The 16,390-nt window shown below is 37.8% G+C and overlaps 1 protein-coding gene across 4 annotated transcripts in view; it reads right to left on the reverse strand.

Moving 5' to 3' along the window:
- The window catches only part of SLAIN1 (SLAIN motif family member 1), a 63,400-nt gene that overhangs the window by 26,659 nt on the left and 20,351 nt on the right, over window positions 1–16,390 (reverse strand). For all 4 annotated transcript variants that reach the window (XM_017498806.2, XM_017498807.2, XM_017498808.2 and 1 more), the window contains exon 2: window positions 16,229–16,368. In XM_017498806.2, coding sequence (XP_017354295.1) covers window positions 16,229–16,368 — 140 coding nt within the window. The remainder of the gene's footprint in view (window positions 1–16,228; window positions 16,369–16,390) is intronic.

A 16,390-nucleotide genomic window follows, 5' to 3' on the forward strand; every position in this document is an offset into this window, starting at 1 on the left:
CACACACACACACACACACACACACACACACAGTGATCCAGAATGATTCAGACACCCAATGTTTACAACATCTAGAGTCATTCCTTCATTCAACATTTGGCAACAGATACCAAAAAACATCACAGGTCAGTCTCCAAGCAATTATCTAAATATCTTCCACAGATACACACAGCACGTGGCATTTCCCTGCTCCCCAGTCATTCTGAGAAGTCTGCCTGGCCCCAAAACTCCCGCCTGCTTTTTAAAATTCATTTCTCTATTCATTTAAGTAGGCACTAACTATTTGGCTATAGCATACCAGATGCCCAGGTGCTGACAGGAATAAAATATGGTGACTGTTCTCCTCTCCTTCCCACTCCAATTTCTAAAGATCAGCTACTACAGAAGACAAGCAAGTAAGATGGAATATGATGTCATATTGTAAGTGCAGTAAAAGCACCATGAGGAGTACACTCAGAGCAAAGTAATGATTAACTTTCTGGGGGAATCTGAATACTTCAGGAGACATGATGTTTACTGTGGCCCTTGAAGGTTGAGGAGCTTATCTCACAGGATATGGTACCATTATAAATGAAGTAATGCATATGAAAGCATAAACACATGAAAGAGCAGTGTAATTCAGGGAAAGGCAAATGTCTGGACTAAAGCATAGGCGCTAAGAGGAGAGTCAGGGCTGGAGAGGTTGGTAGGTTTGGGTTTTGCACTGTCTTATATGCATACACTTTAATGAACAGTTTACACTTTAATGAACAGTCAGTGTTTTGACTGTGAGAAAATGAAAGACATGATCAGATTATGTTTTATGATGATGACGTTAAGTAGCCACAGAAATGATGAACTAAATGGGCATGAAGACTGATGTCTGGGAGACCAGTTAAGAGGCTTTTATAATAGACCCGGTGAGAGATGACAAGGTCCTAAACAAAAGCACAAGCAGAATATTTGGGGAGAACCGGTTTGAGGAGCCACATCTGAGCTAAAGTGCAGCTATCTAGTGATCCAATGAATATAGGGAGTGGGGAAAAAAGGAGACCAAAACTAATGCTATAGTTTTTGAGTCACTGATGCCATCACTAAGATGGAGACCATGAGATAATCATGCTTAGATGAAAGAAAAAAGTGAGTTGAATTCAAGATAAGGGTTATTGGAAATGCCTATGTCCTTGTGTCCAGTATGGAGTTAGAGTTCAGGGAAGAGGGCTTGAGAGAAACAGAGACTCAGGGTATATCAACAAATAGGTGTTAGATGAAGCATGAATGAAATCACCCAAGGAGAACATACAGAAGGAAAAAAGAAGGGACTGAAAGGAACAATTTAGAATAGACAGGTAGAGAAGGAGTAAAGGAGACTGAAAAGGTGATTTGCGGAGAAAAATTCAGGAAGCTCAAAGATGCATCGAGTCCCAACTGAAAAAAAAAAAAAAAAAAAAAAGACTAATGCAGAAGAGTTTCAACATGAGAGCTAATAGTTAACAGTGGCAACTACTCAGGGAGGGCCTGGGGCATGAGGAGAGGCTAATGGTAGAACAACTAGGCCACTGATGAGAGCAGATTCAGCAGAAGACGTAAGGAAAAATCAGTGTTAGCAGGTCAGGCAGATATAAGATAAGGAAGAAGTTTTTGAAGAGAGATTTGGCTATATAAATTAAAAAAAAAAAAAAAAGAAGGGGACTTGTAGCTTGAGGAGCATAAGGCTCAAGGAAGGATGGCTTTTAGCATCAAGGAGACCTGCAGAATAGAAACAGCAGAGAAGACTCTAAGAAAAAAGAAAAGCTTGGAAAAAAGATCCTGAAGATCAGAGAAATGGGACAGAGATTAGCTAAGGGGAACAGCCTTGGAAAGGGAGGGTTTTCACTTCCTCTGAAACAGGGAGGTAAAGGCAGAATACAGAGAATAAGGGAGATGCAGGTGAGTTTAAAGCTTTTTGATCTGTAAATTTTAAGGCAATAAATACCCCGAGACTATTTATTCCAGATGCTGGGAATAAAGAACCTCATGTAGTAATAGCCTGGGATGGCCCCCACTGGAAACAAGGAAAATGGTTTATCCTGAAGAAGTAAAAATGCATATCGTTCATAGTGATGTCAAAATAAATGAATTTACCATAATTAAGAGGGGAAAAACCACCCCAGTGACTGAAGATAATCTTCCACTGGGAATTTCAGGAACCATGGGAAAGGTCCTGAAAAGAAGAGTTAGATAGGGTCTGGAAGGCTGTATCCAAAATCAGAGCACAGCCACAGACTAACAGTGGTCATTTTCCGTAAAGGGCCAGCTGATAGTGTTATAGACTTTCCTGGCCATAGAGTTTCTTTCACATCAGCTCAACACTGACATCATGGCGTGAAAGCAGCCACTGAAAAAACTGAAATGAAAAGGTTTTATTGAAGCATAGCTACACTTAATTTATATACACTGAGGGTTGAATTTAATATTCATGGGATGTGAAATAGCCTTCATTTTTTTTTCAACCATTAAAAAATGTAAAAGCCATTTAATGTCTTACATTTTAGCTCCATAGGCCATACAAGTACAGCCAGAAAACCAGAGATGGCCATAGTATGCCAACACCTGGGCTAACACACATTACCAGTTTTAAAATAGTCACTCAGAAAAATGTGCAGGGCTGTAACTATAGCATCAGGTGTTGAGACACAGCAGTGATGGCGGACAGGATACTTCTTTACTACACTTTTCCACAACATATTGTAATGAAGAACAAAAGAAGACTGAAAGGACACTTAGGATGCCTGAGTTCCAGTCTTCACCCTGCCACAGATTAGTTTTGAAACTTGGGGCAAATCATAACATCTTAAATGTTGATAATACCTTAAATGTTGCAGTGTTCTCATTTGGAAAAAAGTTATGTTTGTAGGAAGAAATAAAACAGGGTTTTCATGGTTACAAGATGAAAGCCTATAGCATACATTCATAAATGATAATTTTTTTTAATGAAAAGTTTACAGCAAATTGTAGCAAAAACATTCTACATTTTTTTTTTTTTTTTGAGATGGAGTTTCTCTCTGTCGCCCTGGCTGGAGGGCAGTGGCACAATCTTGGCTCACTGCAACCTGCCTCCTAGGTTCAAGCAATTCTCTTGTCTCAGCTTCCTGAGTAGCTGGGACTACAGGCATGTGCCACCATGCCTGGCTGATTTTTGTATTTTTAGTAGAGATGGGGTTTCACCATATTGGTCACGCTGGTCTCGAACTCCTGACCTCAGGTGATCCATCCACCTCAGCCTCCCAAAGTGCTGGGATTACAAGGGTGAGCCACTGCACCCAGTCAATATCCCACATTCTGAAAGAAAATGTTCTAGAAGCCACGTAGGAGAAAAGAGTCTCAGAGTTTTCCACTTTTCACTTTTCCTAATTCTAAAGAAGTTTAACCTAGTCCTTTCGAAACAGTGGGCGTACTTCTTATGCTGTATCTACCTAGACAACTACAGAGACTTAATCTTTCCTCAGTTGTTACCAACTCAGAAGCAAAACTGAACTGTCTGACCTTCAAAAGCTTGATCAGGGTAGGTCAACAGTTCTCACTTATTTATCTCGACTCTTAAATAATGATGTTCATTACCAGAGTCCTAGAAAAAAAGGGAAAAGTAAGTGAGGCAAGGTTAACAGACTTTCAATCCTTCTGCTTTCTTTCTTTATACAACAGGCATGCAAGCCTCAGTTCCAAGCCAAAAAGAGGAATGCAACTTCTAGCCCTTTATAAATACCGGTTACCAAATGGCCTAAGATCAGTGAAGGTACAAGAAACATCAGCTCTTTTAGAACTTTTTATAATCCCTTAAACTGGCAGGAAGTTTCATCCAGACCACAGCATTCTGAACCAAATCCATAAACCACCAGGGCAGGAAAATCTCCATTTCCATGAACCATCCTCTCAGGTATAAACTTCTTAGGTGATGTATCTTTACATACTTAGAGCCTATAGAAATTCTTGGCACACAGATGCACTCAAATATTTAGACTATACTTTAACAAAAGAATTCAAAAACCAAGGTGAAGACAGCAATTTACTGGTTCACTCTTAGAAACTCTGCCGGCACAGACTGAGACGCAAGCTTTCTGGAAAGGCTTTACATTTACAACAGTAGGTAAGCACTGCTGACTTGGCCCCAACCTGAGCAAACCTTCTGGAGTAGTAACATATGGCCTACAGCTTATCTGATCCAATATTTTTTATTGGGTAAACTTGAGTAGCATTAGTTTCTCCACAGTGCTTGACGACCTGATAAACAAGCATATGGGGTCTAGGAAGTCCTACTACTTTGAAACAGATGTTCACAGTACTCTTTCCCAGACATGCATGAAATACAGAGGAGTCAACTATAATGTACCTGTCAGTGTATGTGTATAAGGAGAAGGGTGGAAGAACTACCAAATGTACCTAATTGGTAGCCTTAGGGACTATTCAATCAGAGTAAGTTAGTCATTATACTCAAGTCTCACAGTCTTCAAATTTAGCTAAGAAAAACTTATCAGAAAGTTGGTTATAACTTTTCCTGCAGTTCCCATTCATTCAACCTGACAATGAATGTAATGACATAAAAATCACTAACCATCATATATGAGTACCTATGATCCCAGGATATTACAGACACTCAATCTTCTCATTGTACTCGAAATGTAATATTTTTAAACATGATTTATATGCCATCTTTAAGAAATACCCAATCTGAGAGTTCATTAGTTCATATGTAACTAATACCTAGAGTTAATGAAGAAAGTCACTTTTGATATTAGGATTAAGCTTTAAAATATATTTAGTTTGAAAGTAACAAAACAGTTGTTGTACACAGTTGTACAGGTAAATGTTTCCTAAATATTTGTTGAATGAGAGTTACAAATTCCACCATGTTTCACAAGGAGTACTACTGAATAACATTTATTCCACAGAAACCAGAGTTTTATAATTGTTCCTGATATTAAGTTTAATAGGTCAAATGTTTCTTAGGTTTTAACAGGAAACATAATCTTAATGGATAAGGCATTTAATCATAATTAAAGGATTAGACTTTATCTACTTCTCAGACCTTAACCTGCTGTATGATCGCACATTTAATGCTCTTCCCTCAGGACTATTACTGGATCCTTCTGTGGGACTTCTCTAACCAGGACAACAGTCTCAAAGTAGACATGAAAAATAAAAGTCAGAATGGGGACCCTATCTCGACTATCAACTTGTTTCCATTTAATCACTGGTCAAAACTTAAGACGACAGCTCTAAGCACACACAGATGAAATCCAGTATCGTCTAGGCCTGGAGTGACAGCTACAACTTCACAAGTCATCCTCAGGCTTCCCATCTGCAATTAGTAGGGGAGATTTTAAAAAAAATTGTAGTAGTACTTCAAAGACATGTCTAAAAATTCCTTTTTATAGAAGCCATTTTCCCTTTAGATCTGTCTGTCTGCTATAGTTTAAATCAAACTTAAGGACAATAAAAATGGACACAGACTGTGAGAAGAGGGCTTGTGGACAAGTAATAATTTAATCTGAAAAGAACAAGGGAGAAGAGTGACCTAATAATTTGTGAACGATGAGATGTTATCAAGCAAATTACAGATGGCTGCTTCCAATTTAGACTGCAGCCACCATATAAGCTGACAACCTGCTATAGTAACTTCCAGGTTCTACACTGCAATCATGAGGCAAGGTAAGAATATGTTACAGAACCTAATTATGTGAAGAAATCGGCTAAATAATCTCGTGTCTGAAAACAGAGGGCCCTCCCTCTGAAAGGACAGACTAAATTTTTACTAAGAGTCCTCACACCTATGAGTGGGTAAAGCATGGTGGCAGATCCAAGCCCAGTAGGCTTTTTAGAAAGCACTGTCAGTTATTGAATGGAAGAGTGATGAGAAGAGAATCTGAATAACCCTTTCACCCCAATGTCTCCGAGACTAAAAGACTCTTATTTGAGTTATAGCTTACCCCAGTGACAGAAAGCATCTCTGACCCACTAATCTTGAGAGATGATAAAAAGTAAATATATGAATTCAGAGTTCCGACCAAGGAAAAACTATCTTTGGTCCTAAAACTAACCCATTCATGATTTTATTACAATGCCTGCACACAAAATAACACTAAAATATACATTAACGGCCTAAAACAGGAGTCTCTTTTCCTTCCCCATCCAGACCCACTTTCCACTGTGTTTTTCAGAATTTGAATACAATTATATTAATTAGTATATAACATTAAATAGACAACAGACAAACCAATCATTGCCTTGCTGGTATCTCATTTCCCACCACAAAAAATTATTCTGTACATATGCACCTTCTCCATATCCATCTCCAGATTTGATAGTTCCATTTTTACACTGTAAAGGTTTATTGGATTTTCATTCTGCTTTATAGCTGTGATCGGGATAGCTATAAGGCAATCACTAGATATGACGCGACCAAGTTAAAGAAAGTAATTATTCTGCACTAGAACACAACCCGCAGGTGAAGAACATCACAAGCCTGAGAGTCAATCCCTGTTATGGCACCTTCATCTTTCTCAGCTTCTCTAGGTCTTCTCCGAGGCCACTGTTTCCTAGCTCTCATGCAATCTTTTTTCCTTGTACTTTTCCCACTGTTAAAATGTTACAATAGAGTGCACAAAGTGGTAAATCTTTCAACCATTTTAAGATAAAATCCAGATTTTGCATAACCAAAAATCTCCCTTTTGCTCCTACACTTACTTGCTTGGGTACAGAATTATAGTTTGAAAATAACTTTCTTCCTTCAAACTTTGAGGACAATATTCATTTTTTATCTAGCATCCAATATTACTTATAAAATGTCTGAAGTTTGTTATACTATAGGTGAACCCCTTCAAATGGAGGAATAATTTATCTTTAATTCTGGAAAATCTGAAATTCAATAGCCAGGAGATCTAGGTACATGGCTTTTTTTCATCTATCTTAGTTCATCCTGAGGACCTATCAAAGAAATTTTCTTCTATTATTTACTGATATTTCCTTTGGACAGTATGTTCCTGCTTCTAGAACTCCTGTTAAAACATGAGAGGTTCTGGGGATGTCTTCTTCTGTCCCCTCACTTCTCTCATATTTTCCATCCCATTTTGGTAGATTCCTTTGGCTAACTTTCAGAGAAGCAGCTTGGTTCTTAGCCCTGTCCATTCTCCCCTTCAGTACTTCTAAGAAATTAAAAATGACCAAAAAAATTTATGATTTAATTGCTTGTTTTCCCAGCAGCTATCCTTTTACTGATCCAACTTCATTTATCTGAAAATGCTATACAAATGAAGGACCAGACTGAGCATGCATATGTGTGTACATATATACAAGTACAGTGTACATCCAATTACTGCAAATCTGCATTTCAAAAGATTAGTATCTTTAAACATACTGTTCCTTAAAATACTACCTTACAACTATGACAATAGAAAAAAATTAAACTCACAAATTAACAAAAGCTCCAAAACTCAAATATATGAAAGTTATTACTATACAGAAGTTTAAAGATTCCATGTATTATAATTGAGAATATTAACAAATCAATACCTTATGTTTCCAAAGTAAATTAAGTGTCATGAGAACTTGGCCATATTTTCAGCTACCGCTTCTTACATGTAGTCACACAAGAAATTCGGGTTATTAATGAAAAAGAAGAAAACATTCTCAAGTTTATCTAAGAATCTTCCTTTAAAAATGCTAAAACTTAACCTTACCCATGTTCCAAAGAATTTCTAGAACCACTATTTCACTCTCCACAGTTCACCAGATTTTCAAAAAGAGGCTCTGCCTTCTAAGACAATTCAGGTAATATCTCACAGTTTACCTGTTAGAGATATGTCACTCCTTTACTAAAAATCATTCAAAGGTTTTTCAACCATTTTAAGATAAAACCCAGAATTCTTAACTGCCCTGAAGACGCTGCACACAATCTAGTTTCTAGTTTCATTTAGAGTCATTTCCCTCCATTACTCCCTTACCATAGCAGCCTGCAGGTTCCTCACATCACACCCCATTGCAGGCCCTTTCCACTTACTATTGCTATCCTTCCTCAGTGTCTAAAAGACTCTTCTTCCAGTTATGGCTTATCCCAATCCTTCCTCCCCAGTGTCTAAAAGACGCTTCTTCCAGTTATGGTTTACCCCAGTGACAGAAAAGGCCTGGGACACTCTTCCTCACCCACTCCTCCCATCAGATGAATGAACAGATGGACACACAAACACACATACCACACGTGCGCGCGCACACACACACACACACACACACACACACACACACACACACACACAAAGTTACTGGCTTCACTCCCACTTACTCTCAGGTTCCAACTGATGCTCATCTTTGGGAAATCATTTTCTGACCATACTCCGGGTTAGGCTCCCATTCGCATCATTATGCTTCTTTTATGGGACAGGAAGAACAAAGAGCTGCTATCTGTGTCATCTGTTTTTCACACCAGAATACATGTTCCCAAGGGCAGGCACTAAGCTCGTCTTGCTTACCACTGCACCCTGTACTTAGCACTGTGACTGTACCTAATAAGTACTCAACACATTTCATGTACTGTAATCATCTGATCAGGCCCCAGTGTTTCAGAAAAAAGAGTCTAGAAAGTCTTGCTTTAAACCTGACTATTCTGTAGAGGTCCCAGGAAAAGGTGCCAACACCTATCAAAATAAAACTTTCACTGCCATACAGTAAAATTTAATCACTCATCACAGTAGTATAAAAGCAGTAGACAACTACTTTAAGAGAATCTCTATTGTTTTATTTTTTCCTTGGTGGAGATAGGTAACAAAATAACATGTCAATAAATTCACCAGAACAACCATTAATGTTTATTTTGATAAACACTTTTCGAATCATGGTAGAAATGCAAAGTGAAACCAAAGAAAAAAACCACATGGAAACACATGTACAATTCGCAAAGGAAAGAAGGATTATTTAAGGAAATCTGGCAAACACACATCGGGTTACAGGGTATAATGGACTGAACCTGCAAATTTCACAGAAGCACAATCCCTGATTCCCTGATTATCTGTTACTGTACTAAATCATTGCCAATACTAAAGCAAATGCATCGGGGCTATTCTGAACATAAGAGCAAAGCAACATAAAGATGTGATGAAATCCCACAGCTATGACAAGGCATTTTTCATTTTCAGCACACAGGAATAAAAGCATATATCAAGAGACCCTGTCTCTGCAAAAAAATTCCAATATGATTCCAGATGGTTTTTCCAGTGGAAAAAGAAAAGCTTACCCAAAATGAACCCTACAGACTAAGTTTTAATTTTGTGTTCCAAATTTGACAGAGCATCTCAAGACTAGAAATATGAGCTGATGGAGATAACATCTTGGGCAAAGCAAGGAGAGACTGGACAGTTTCCAGAACACAGACATTTGATAAGCTTAATGTCTCAGTTCAATCTGTGTGTATTTTAACAAATGAAAGGGTCATCTGCAGAGCTGTGGATTAGCCTACAACTTTCTTTTTCATCAGCTAAATTTGGACATTAACACTCCATTATGACAGCTAAAATAAGATTGGGAACTGGTACCATATGAAGATTAAAAAAAAAAAAAAAACTCAATGAATGGGGTGATTTCTATTCACATTTCCTTACCATACAATCCCAGAGGAAATGACAGATGGTCATAGCAAAACATGAGCCAAGGATAGTAATTGTGTAGGCCTCCACTATTTGTGAAAAGTACACCTACTCTGCTCAAATGTGACCTGTCCTGATTCAATAGTTACAGGCATTCAAGAACCTTAAGCCAAGACAAGCTTTTATTAACTGGCCCCAAATTAACTAAGCCATATACTGGGTGTTTCAAATTACTCAGATAAGCTTACAATCGTTATTTGGTTATTTAACATCCCAGCCTCGTGAATAAATTTACCAAAAACCCTAGATTAGCCTTATTTCAGTTTAGAGTAGCATGTGAGTTAATCCTACTCATGAAAGTTCTATGTGGTTCTGTTATTTTTATTCTAAAGGGGTGGAGGGGGGCAGAAAAATAGGCAAGTTAGAAATGGAACACATACAGATGTAATAAAAAAATAAAAGAACTAAGTAAAGAGACTGTCTTGGATTTTCTATGATTGTTGAAAAAAATACACTCACAAAACTTTTCAGTGTAAGATCCCTAACAAATATCTTTATTTGTAGGTAGAGAAAACAGATACCCATCCTCTGCCAAAAAACATTTAGTTTTCTATGAAGTATAAGTAGCCAGGCAAAGAGGATTCCCTGTATTTTAGGTTCAATTTCTAAATGAAAAACTGTACATTAGGAATGTTTCTGTATATCTATGTAGCACCTCACATTTTTGAAGTAATTTTACATTCGATATTTCCAGAAATCTTTCTAAAATAGCCCTGTGAAATCTGCTAAATGTCCCCACTTACTAGGCAAGACCCTGGAAATAGAGGGCATGCTGTCAATCACAATGGAGCAGGAATGAGGCATAACTATTAAGGTGAAAACTTCCGGCATATTCACTCATTCAACAATTAGCATGCAACACCTACAGTGTGATAGGAGTTATTCCAGGCACAGAAAGGTCACAGCAATGAACAAAACAGACTGAAACCCCCACGCTCAGAACTAACACTTTAATGAACACCACTCTGTTTTGGTTTGAGGGTTTTTTTGGCTTGGTTAGTAGAATGCCATTTACAACACCGAATATTCAGTGAAAATTGGATTTTTTTTGCCCAACTTAAGAAATTTAAACATACTCAAATTAGTCAATTACCAAAAAAAAAACAAACAAACAAACAAACAAACCATTCAGTACATTAAAAACGCTGAAAAATTTATTAAGCACTGGTAATTCAAAAAAAAATTTTAGGTATAGACCTCCATTTTCAGATCCTTAATCTACTTGGAAAAAGGTACATACATTAACAACTAAATAACAAGTTCGCAAAACAGGGTGCTTCCAAATGGAAAGCAAACATCATTAGGACCATCTTCAAAAGAGGAAAACCAACCAAGATACTGAGCTTTGTCAAAGACTACATACTCAAATAAGTGGCCAGTGTTTTGGGTGAAAAAAAAAGATATTATTCTATTCTAGGCTTTATTAGTTAACTTCATACTGACAGACTGCAGATTTAGAGATGCCAGGAGATTTAACTTCCAGCAATGTTATTTCACTTTTAACATTACTTTCTGTAGATTATCCAAAAAAGCCATTTACACTATTCAACTATATTACTGAGAGACCTAATATTTAAGGCATTGTCTCATCTAATTTACAAATTTCTATTGCCTTATAATAACACTACAAAATACAAATGTAAAAGAGGCTGAGAAAACTTAAGTAACTTGACTGTGCTGACTACATGATATATAAGACTTTATATATTGTAAAATTTGAACATTAAAAGATCAGCTTGAAAAAGAGGATAAGTTTTGCAATTTCTAATAAAAAGTTTTTCAGGGCCAAGCATAGTGGCTTATGCCTATAATCCTGACTCAGGGAGGCCAATGTGGGCAGATTGCTTGATCCCAAGAGTTCAAAATCAGCCTGGGCAACATGGTAAAACCCTGCCTCTACAGAAAATTAGCCAGGTACGGTAGCACACATCTGCAGTCCCAGCTACATGGAAAGCTAACGCGGGAGGATCACCTTAGCCCAGGGAGGTCAAGGCTACAGTGAGCTGTGATTGTGCCACCGCACTCTGGCTTAGGCAACAGAGTGAAACTGTCTCAAAAAAAAAAAAAAAAAAGAAAAGAAAAAAGTTTCTTAGAGTCAAGTCAATTAGATACATATTAGTCATCTTCAGGAATATATTATATACACTAAAAATAATTATCCTCTTGTATCTTTTAAAAAATCCTTAACCAAGTTGCAAAATTGTTGTTGTGAAGACAAATGTTTTTAGCAATATTTTAAAAACAGTGATAATGTAGGTGCTGTCTCCCTACAAAATTAAATCTTATAAAATCTCCCTTTCCTCCATTTTCTTCAGAAAAAAAACTTCCTACAGAAGGGCAGGAAGCTTGTTCTCATAACTTCAAGACAAAGCTTAACTAGGTCCCATATATTCTCTCACAACTTATCAAGTTCTGTTATCTAGATCCAGCTTCCAAAGTTGTCAGATACAGCATGAAAGCTTTTTGAGGACTCTGAAATCACAAAGGTAGGCAGCAGGAAGAGAAATAGGCTTAGGTCCTGCAAGGAGTTACAATCCAAAAGAGCTCATTAGCAATTGTGCATTTAGAGACAACCTTGGGAGAAATGCAGCCAGATGGACCTACAGAAACCAACCTTGACAAATCCTTACTTAGATGGGTTCCTGGGGATGCTTACTCCACAAACAAGCAGGGACAGCTAACTTACCACTGTGGCTAACTTGCAGCCAAGAAAACAGCCTGGGCTAAAGACAGGAAACGAGAAATAAGGAAGAAGAGGGTGTAAGACCAGCTCTGACCACCAGAAACATTCTGGCTCCTCACAACTATGCCCTTCTCCACATGTCTTACAAGGGAATTAATCTTTACTTTTGAAGAATTTTCTTTTCAAAACCTTAAGGTCAAGAAAGAGGAACCAACTTTCAAAAACATTGACTCAAATATTACATAAGCAGCATCTCATCTGAAGCTTCAGGCTCACATTAAGGAACTTTTACCTATCAATGAAAGAGTGAAGAGTATGAGACACAAAAGTATCGCGCAGAAAGGAAGAGCGTGAAAAAGAGAAGGCAGCTTTACCCTTTACTTTACCTCTCATCACTCCTACTCATGGCTGTGAATTTCTTAGTAAAGTGTCTTTAATTTCTATGTATATAGAAGGAGTTGTACAACTCCTAAGGACTTCAATTAATCACCTTGCAACGAAATGTGTAAGATAAATAAAAACTGATTGTTTTAAAGTAAATAAGCTTATGAATGGGAAAGCAATACTGCAAGCTGACACTTCAGCTGATGCTAGCCCATGCCCTGAATATAAGAGGTGGCTAATAAGGAAAATGTTGCAGGGACCTCGACCCATCTTCAATTATTCAAAACCAAAACTGGAACAGTAGTAATAGTGACATTAGGTTCAAAAAAAAAAAAAAATGAGACATTCATTTACTTTAGCATCAACATCTATTTTGTGTCAGGCACCCTTCTAGGAGTTAGGGAACTGGTATTCAACAAAACAAAGTCCATTCCCTTGGGCAACTTATATTCAAATGAAAAGAAACAACCCTAGTCTCAGAGAAAACACTCCATAATATCTGTTACTCAAAAATGCTGACTGCCCAAGGGAGAAATTAAGTCTAAACAAAAAGCAAAATGCTTTCAGAGTTATTGAAACTTCAAAAATATGGAAAGCTCGAATTATACAAATTAAATATTTACTGTACACTATGTTATGAATAAAGTTTGGGTCAAACCATAATTTTTTTGATATCTGTCAATTAACCATCATTGATAAAGGACTCCCTTAATTGGAAGCCAGTAAGTATTCTTAAATATGGGGGATTAACTACGAATTCCTCCCTATTCCCTTATAAAACCACACTATAGTAAGAGTTCAACTCAAACTCTTATAAGCCCATAGGAAGACTGAATGGGAGAGGAGACAATATCAGACCAGGGATGGTCACAACATCTTAGAAATGAAAAGCAGAGGCCGGGCACAGTGGCTGATGCCTGTAATCCCGGAACTTTGAGATGCCGAGCCAGGCAGATCACAAGGTCAGAAGATCAAGATCATCCTGACCAACATGGTGAAACCCCATCTCTACTAAAAATACAAAAATTAGCTGGGTGTGGTAGCATACGCCTGTAGTCCCAGCTACTCAGGAGGCTGAGGCAGGAGCATCGCTTGAACCAGGGAGTCAGGGGTTGCACTAAGCCAAGAACATACCACTGCACTCCATCCTGGCAATAGAGTGAGACCCCATCTCAAAAACGAAAAAGAAAAGCAGAAACAGACTTGGGTTTTGACATCCTCTGCTCTATGGCCTTACAGCAAAAAGAACCTGGCAACGTTCTGGAATTGTAGGTACAGAGTACTACCGTGGGTAGGGAGTTCTGTGGTGAAGTGAAAAAAACTGGATGGATGACTAAAAATCTATAGGAAAACACTTAAACCCTCCAGCTCCCGACCCTGCCTGCTCAGGCAACTGTTCCTCTCCTATTTTTATCAAAGACAGGCTTCATTACCTGATAAAATGAAACAGAGAGCCACTAGATTTAAGGATACAAACACAAATAAAAGCACCTTACAGATCAGGAGGACTAGGTGAAAATCTGAATAGCAGAAGGTTAGTTCAATGGGGGCAGAGACTTAACATCTGTGCTGTTGTTCACTGATGCATCTCAATAACCTGCAATGGTACCTGGTACACAGAAGTCACTCAATATGCAGCAGAAGAGTTTAGAAGATGTGGGGTTTTTTAATCTCCAAGAAAGTAGAACAACAACAACAAAATCAAGAATAGAAAGCAAGAGAGAAAAATACAAAAAATATATAATTTGAACATCAGTCTAGGAGATTCTGACCCACAGGAGTATCTAGAAAGAATTAATAGAGAAAACAAGGGTGAAGGGGTATGAATACAAAGAAATAACGCAAGAAATTTTGCAGAACTAAAGTTTCTAGCACACAAAATAAATGAAATTTCAGAATACCAATATTAAAAGACAATATTCTAATTACTTTAGGTAGAAAGGTCACAAACAAGAATCAGGGTTGCTGTTGAAGTCCAGCACCACTCTCATTTCTGATTCTTATTTGTTAAGTCTCTGCCCTCATGGGAAAACCGTCCCCACGATCCAGTCACCACCCACCAAGTGCCTCCATCTACCTGTGAGGGTTATAACTGGAGCTAAGGTTTGGATGGGGGAACTGAGTCAAACCATATCAGCTTTCTTAGAGGCACTCAGGTAAATGTGAACAGAATGAATACTAGAGCCCCCGACTCTGAGATGGCTGCTCTATTAGATGAGTATCTATCACCAAAGTTTTAACCCTAACATGCCTTTGTCCCTACACCGCTCTTCAGCTTTCTATTATTAAGTTCACCTGTTTCATTTTAGTTAAAATGTTAATAAAATACATTCTTTCATCCCACCTTCCAAGTATTTAAAACAGATTTCTATTAATATTTACTTATGATCATGCCAATACGGCAGCATGGAATACTGGTTAAGGATGGAGTCTCTCCTGTCAGGGAGGCTCTGGCTCTGACTCTCTCCCTGAGTATCATTCTGCCTTGTAACCCTGGGAACTTCTCTAAACTTCATGTTTCTCATCTCTAAAGGTGAGTGCAGTTAGACTGAATAAGATGAAGGATGTCAAGAATGTAAAGGTAATGAATGTCACAGAATTAAGAGCTCTGGAAACATTATCGATTATACTTTGTTTTATGTCCAAATATGTTATAACCATTCATTATCCTCGAAGAGCTTCATAGGCAGTGTTCTCAAATATCAGTGTGCATGAGAATCAAACTGGTGAACTTGTCAATGCAGATTCCCCTGACCCTACCCTCAATCTGATTCTTTAATCTGGAGGAGGCAGGAATCTGTACTTTCAAGTTCTTGTATGATTTGGATGCAGGTGGTCCATGGAATAGAAACAGTGTTCCTACATGATGAAATAGATATCCAGAGGTTAAAAGACAAGCCAAAAGCCTACATAATTACAGCTTCAAGTAGTTCACTGCATCAAATAGCGAGGAACTGAGTACTACTCATTCGTTTTTGCTGTTTTTCCAACTGCCCTTTTTTCAAATTTAAACTTCTGTTAGGTTCCATAAATTAATTAATGTTAGACAATATGAAGATTATTTCTTAGTTTATAAAGGTTAGCACTTCCAGTTATACATCCAACTAAATGTTGAAGGCACGCAATAGGTCAGTACTCAGATCCTTACAGAACCCTGTTTTCTGCCTTAGAAGCCAGCCATATAACCTTGTTACCAATCCCAGAGAACTGAAGACTGACCATTTTATTGACTGTTTTATTTGCAAACAGAAAAAAAAGGAAATAAAATGTGTGTTCCTACATTGCAATATAAACTAAAGCAAACTAAAAATATGGCTAAAAACAAGCACAAAACTAAACACGTTCTATATTGAGAAAGCTTGATGTGTAATACATGTGAAGCAAATTGCATGCAACAGCTGCACCTTAGGATAAGGATTTTCAATTGAAATGTTTATTCCAAAACCAGCAACAAAAGCAGAACTGAGAGTGAAGAAAGTTGGAGAATGTAAATGCACACATTCACAATTACCTTGCTCCAGTCTAAAGCACAGGGACCGTCTCGCTGCTTCCATCTCAGGAGTTGGGTTATCTAAGACATGTCTACACCACTGCAGAGGAGTCAGGGATTTCTCTGATGAGGTGAACATCTTTGAAGAGCCAACGTATAACCTAAAAAAAGAAATCTACATTA

The sequence above is a fragment of the Cebus imitator genome, unplaced genomic scaffold (genome assembly GCF_001604975.1).
Source record: "Cebus imitator isolate Cc_AM_T3 unplaced genomic scaffold, Cebus_imitator-1.0 Scaffold252, whole genome shotgun sequence".
NCBI lineage: Eukaryota > Metazoa > Chordata > Mammalia > Primates > Cebidae > Cebus > Cebus imitator.